This window comes from Podarcis cretensis, assembly GCF_951804945.1.
Source record: "Podarcis cretensis genome assembly, chromosome: 2".
NCBI classification, from domain to species: domain Eukaryota; kingdom Metazoa; phylum Chordata; class Lepidosauria; order Squamata; family Lacertidae; genus Podarcis; species Podarcis cretensis.
In genome coordinates, this window is record NC_137171.1 from 56,683,313 (window position 1) to 56,689,312 (window position 6,000).

General features: G+C 48.5%; 1 protein-coding gene across 2 annotated transcripts in view; it reads right to left on the bottom strand.

The window, feature by feature from the left end:
- The window catches only part of LOC307210581 (organic cation/carnitine transporter 2-like), a 29,571-nt gene extending 23,900 nt beyond the window's left edge, over positions 1-5,671 (bottom strand). Inside the window, exon 1 of one of the 2 annotated variants that reach the window (XM_079966559.1) lies at positions 4,639-5,671. In XM_079966559.1, coding sequence (XP_079822685.1) covers positions 4,639-5,031 — 393 coding nt within the window. In that variant the 5' untranslated portion in view covers positions 5,032-5,671. The remainder of the gene's footprint in view (positions 1-4,638) is intronic. The other variant, XM_079966560.1, reaches the window with a different exon arrangement.
- Positions 5,672-6,000: the final 329 nt, after the last annotated feature.

A 6,000-nucleotide genomic window follows, 5' to 3' on the forward strand; every position in this document is an offset into this window, starting at 1 on the left:
TAACCCTCCCAAAACTTTGAATTATTCTAGTAAGTGAATAGTCAAATAGCCTTTGGATCAGAACTGCCTGGTTTGTATTTTATCGCATCGAACTATCCCTAGTATGAACTGCCTTCTTGGCTCTTGCACTGACATGGTCTCCTACAGTGAATTGCAAGAAGGATTAGCTAGCAAACACAATAACTTCTGAGCCAGATTCTAGCCATGGAATTTGAGGTCTTACTGTGTTCAGTGTGAGCACTGCATACATTTGCTGGTACCAGGGGACCTGGTAGACTGCAATTTGCAAGCTTTTTGAGTATGTGATCCTTTCTGAATACAAAGGTTGCTTTCAGATGACCTAATGTTCAATAAAGTTTGTGGAAAGGTTATTATGATGTTGTCTGTTTACTGAGCATACAACCCAATTTGTTTGCCTGGACATCGTGCCAAGCAGTTGTTGCCCTACAATATCCAGTGCAGTTTCCTATCATTTTCCTCACTGAATAAAGTCCAGGTCCTGACCCCTGAATAAAAGCTGGGTTGTTGTGCACGAGCATCAGATCCACTTTTAATTGTGTAACCTGAATTTAACAGTATGCAAGACGTTATGCATCTTTAAACAAAACAGACCAGCTGACATCAACCCGTCTCCATGCACCGATCTCTTCTGCAGCCACTGCCACAATATGCTCTTCCTGTTGCTGTGTGGATGCTGCTAAAGGCCCTCTGGGGCAATCTCACCCATGTCTTGCTCTACGGAACATGGGTTCCTTCCTCCATGAGCAAGGTAGTCCCACAAAGTGCCTGGACTGATGTCACTTTGCAGTCACAAATACAGTTTGATGTTTCCAGTAGTAAACTGTGGAACTGCAAACAGGTGCTCTCCAGGCCACTTTGTCCACAATGGTTCACTCTTAGAAAGGACCCTTCTTCAGACTGAGGCACATGAAATGCTTTAGGAGTGTTTCTGCCACTATGCTGCAACAGCAATGTGACAGCAGCACCCCTAGAATCATAGGGGCTGGGCTGGAGGTGGTGATTGGCTGGTCAGTGGTGGCATCAGCTGCATCAGCACTGATCCACTGCTCTTCCCTCTCAGAAGAGCTGCTCGGTCAGGCCAATGGCCCATTCAGTTCAACATCCTGTTCTCACATTGCTGAACCAGATGCCTGTGGGAAACCCGCAAGCCGGATATGAGCACAAGGACACTCTCCCTTCTGGGGGTATCCAGCACCTGGCATTCATAAGCATTACTGCCTCTGACTATGGAGGCAGAGCATAGCCATACAGTAATGACTAGTAAAGGTAAAGGTACCCCTGACCGTCAGGTCCAGTAGCGGACGACTTTGGGGTTGCGGCGCTCATCTCGCTCTATAGGCCAAGGGAGCCGGCCTTTGTCCGCAGACAGCTTCCAGGTCATGTGGCCATTTTTGCTTCCAGGTCATTTTCGCTTCTGGTGAACCAGAGCAGTGCACAGAAACACCGTTTACCTTCCCACCGGAGCGGCACCTATTTATCTACTTGCACTTTGTAATGACTAGTAACCACCACCAGACAAGGGGACCTGACATGGGAATAGTGAGGATTTATGATAGGGGAGGCAGAACCTCAGTTTGTTAAGTAGTTAAGTATTTGCACTGGTTTACTTGATTGGGGGGTTGCCCCCTACCCCCCCCCCCCAGATATGCCCATGGGCCCTGAACCTCTATCAGCTAAGGCTAGTATTAATGGTCTGAACTGAAACATATTTCTCCTTCCTGAAGAGCACTTGTTCCCGGTTGTGGACACTGCAATCAGAATTACGTAGGTAGGATGGAGGTGGGAGGAAGAGGGAACAATTTTGCCTTGAAGCAGGGTTTTGAACGAAACAGACCTTTGGTCCATTCCAACTCCTGTGATTGTGCAAAACAAGTTTTGCATACAGGGTCAATCAAGAGCAGTTTCTAGAGTGCGTAGATCTGATACTCTCAAGCAGTGCTATGGACTATGCAAACTTTCGGCATATGTTAGTAAAATATTTTACTAAGTTACTATGAATGTAAAAGTACTGACTCAGAAAATGCTACACATCTATACATGGAAAAGTTTGTTTACAGAAACTTATAACGCTATCCAACCTTAACATAATACTTTGAGGTAAGTTCCACTGTAACTAGTGATGCTTACTTTCAAGTAAATAGGCATAAGAGTGATGTGCCAGAACACATTTGTTTTAATCCGAGACGATTAAACCCAAAGCACATAAGAACTTAAACTACTTCTAAGCTATGGGAAAGGCATGTTCTTCAATTTTCTTTTAACCATTTCAACCCATTTAAAGGTTAACTACAATTATAATTTAAGGTTGACTACAACTATTATATGGGACGCAGGTGGCGCTGTGGGTTAAACCACAGAGCCTAGGGCTTGCCAATCAGAAGGTCGGCGGTTTGAATCCCCGCAACGGGGTGAGCTCCCGTTGCTCAGTCCCTGCTCCTGCTAACCTAGCAGTTCAAAAGCACGTCAAAGTGCAAGTAGATAAATAGCTACCGCTCTGGCGGGAAGGTAAACGGCATTTCCGTGGCTGCTCTGGTTCGCCAGAAGTGGCTTAGTCATGCTGGCCACATGACCCAGAAGCTGAACGCCGGCTCCCTCAGTCAATAAAGTGAGATGAGCGCCGCAACCCTAGAGTCGGTCACGACTGGACCTAATGGTCAGGGGTCCCTTTACCTTTACCACTATTATATAATTAAAGAGCTAAATAATTTCTTAAAAATAAAAACAAGATAGATATATGAAATGCACAGAATGTAGCTCAGTAGTAGAGCAACTGCTTTGCATGTAGAAGGTTCCAGATTTAATCCCCAGCATCTCCATATAGAGCTGCAAATCTCCCCAGTCTGAAATCCAACAGAGCTGCTGCAAGCCTGCCAGTGAGTATTGACCACAGGAAGCTAGATGGACCAATGGTTTAACTTGTTAGAAGGCAGCTTCCCATGTTTCTAAGTATGGGAAAGTAACATGCCAGTTCCACTGTGTCTGCTCCTTCTGCAATTTTCCAAAAAGAAGTAAGGGAGCATGCAAATTTTCTCTGTATTGTACTGAAGGAAGCTATTACCTGCAGTAATTTAGCAAGTAATAGAACAATTGTATGTGTGGACGTGTTCATTGTTATTGGACAATACTGCACTATATTTTCCATGCTTTTCTTGGATATACAAATAAATGAGTAGGTAGGTAAAATCACAGAATGGTAAAGTTGGTAGGGGCCAAGAGGGTCACAGTCCAACCCCTGATAATCTACTAATAACTCTAAACCCAACTGCAGCACCCAAATGAACCCTAACATGAGTGGCCATTCAATTCCCATCACATGCCAGGGAATGTTTGGAACATTGACCTTCGTTATGTGACTTTATAAATCATACTACTATTAAGTTCTTCTGCCATAAATCTGTAGCAATTTGTCAGCAGTTCCATCTGTGCACACTGTGCGACAAGCTATTAGACAACAATTACAAAATCTTGACTGGAGTAATTCAAATTGCACTCATTTCTGTTTGCCAGGGGGAGAGAGAGAGAGAAGAAAGCATTCTACATGCAAATATATGATCCAGCTTACTTTAAAGTAACTTTAAAGTAAGCCAGTTAGAATCACTGTCAACTAAGAATGTGTTTACTGGGTTAAAATATTGCCATTATTCCAGTTTTGTTCCGATGGTTCTCTTTTCTTCCTCTAAAAGTTACTTCTCCATAAAAGTCACAGGACCCTATGGCAGGGAGAGTCAACATAGGAATGAAAGGGAAACTGAGGGGAGTGCTGTTGTGCTCATGTCCTGCCTGTAGGCTTACCAGAAGAGCATCTAGTTGGCCAATCTAAGAACAGAAGACTGAAATAGATGGGCTTTGGGCCTGGTCCAGCAGGACTCTGTTTATGTTATTGTGTTAAAGCTTTCTTTAACAACAAGCCTGGACATTACCAACTTCTCATTCTGTTTCCTGTGTGGCAGAAGTCACTCAGGCTATTCCTCCTTCCTCCTGCATTGCCCGGGGTAAAAACCAAGAAGTATCTGTCACGAACATGAGAAGCTAAGGAGCCACTGGTCATGTTTGGCACCATATGAATAGATAGCAAGTTTGGACTTATTTGCTCTCTTTAAAAAGGGAGGTGACCTAGAGAAGAGAGAGGGGAGCTGAAGAAAGGGCACCCCCCATCACTCATGGGCTAGGGCGATCTTGGAATTTGATGGATACCTGAGTTTTAGAAGAAGAAGAGAGATCTTGCAAGTGCACCAAGAAGTGCCTGGCAGGTTAATTTTTTAAAGAAACGACCACAGCAGGGAAAATGCCAAAGACATGTCAAGTTGGCAACAGAGCAGGCATGGAATGACACAAGGAACTGAGGCTTCTCAAAGCATCGCTCTCCTTAGGTCTCTTGGGTTTCTGCCCTCCGATCCCTTTCTCTGAGGAGCCCCGAGAGGCGTCCAAGGTTTCTAAAGCGACCCTGCGAGGTGGGGCTAGGAAAGTTCACGGGGTGATCCGGCCACTGGCCCAAGGTCACCCCGTGAACTTCAGGGCTGATCGAGCGCTGCTCAAGTCCCAGCCACGCGCTCTCCTCTCCATGCCCCGTCCAAAAGAGGCCACCTCGCGAGCAGCCGCCCCTCCTCGCCTCCCTACCTCGCTGACGATGGTGGAGAGGTAGGGCTCTCGGCTGTACTCCCAGCCGTCCAGGCACTTCTCTTGCTCCACCTGGCTGAGGTTGACGTCCCGCCCGGGCACCAGGTTGCGGGCGGAGAAGTTGGCCAGGGCCTCCAGGCTGTAGCGGCGGCAGCGCGACGGGACCTGCCGCCTGCCGCGCTCCTCCAGCGGGATGCTGGCGTTGAGCCACTCGCGGCTCAGGTTGGCGCTGGCCGGCACCCGGCACCGGTGCTCGGGGGTGTCGATGAGGAAGACGGCCGAGAGCCCGTTGAAGCCGTTGGGGATGATGCTGGCGCTGAGCAGGAAGAAGATGAGGCGCTGGAAGGGGCCCCACTCGCCCAGAAAGGCGGTGCCCTGGTCGTAGTCGTACATAGCGAGCGGGCGGGCGGGCGGGAGGGGGGCAAAGCGAGCGCGCCCTGGCCGGCCGGCAACGGACAAGCGAGGGCCGAAGAGCCGCCTTCTGCTAGGACATGTGGCCGCAGCCTCTCTCGGCCTGGGCGGGGAAGAGGCGAGCCGCTGCCGCCGCCGCCGCCGCTATGAGGTAAAGTGCGGCCGCGGCTGCCGGCAGCAGCAAGTGCTTCTTCGCGCGGGGAGCGGGTGGGTGTGGTTTGTACACAAAGGCCTAGAGTCGCGCTGGGCCCAGAGCCAAGGCGGAGGCCGCGGCGTACCCGCGCGTGAGGCGGCGGCGGCCAGCCTAGTTACGGGGTCTCTTTTTGCTTTCGGCATTTCCCGTCACTTGTAATGCGGGCGGCCTCCTCGGCCAAGAAGCTGGCTCCGGGGTTCGGTTACCGCACCGTAGTCTGGGCAATATGTGCATTGCCTCGCAGCCGGCCCGGAGAAACGCTGACGTCGAGCTCTACGTCGGCCGCACAGGCCCGGAATGTAATGCTAGTCACACACACTAGACTACAGCAGCTCCAGCAGATAATTAGCCACACAAGTTTTTAATGTTTGAGGTTTCGCTGTGGTTTTATAAGGGTTGGAAGCCGCAATCCGGTGAAATGGGCAGTTAATAATAATAATAATAATAATTATTATTATTATTATTATTATTATTATTATTATTATTATTATTTAGGAGGTCGCCCTGGATCCTGTCAAAGACTAGCCCTGGATCAATACCTTTGAATGGGTTTTCGCTCTCACACAGGACATGTGCCCCCCTCCCCCCCAGTTTCCTGGGTCTATAGTGTGTTCATCCAACGTGGATTCATTTTCATAAAGAAAAATGGGTTTCACGAGCAAATTCTGCAAAGGCTAAAATGGGGTTTGGTGGAAGGGGGGTGTTGTGTATGTTTGGCACTTTGAGTGCACGTGAAGTGAACAGTGCTCTATTTTTCC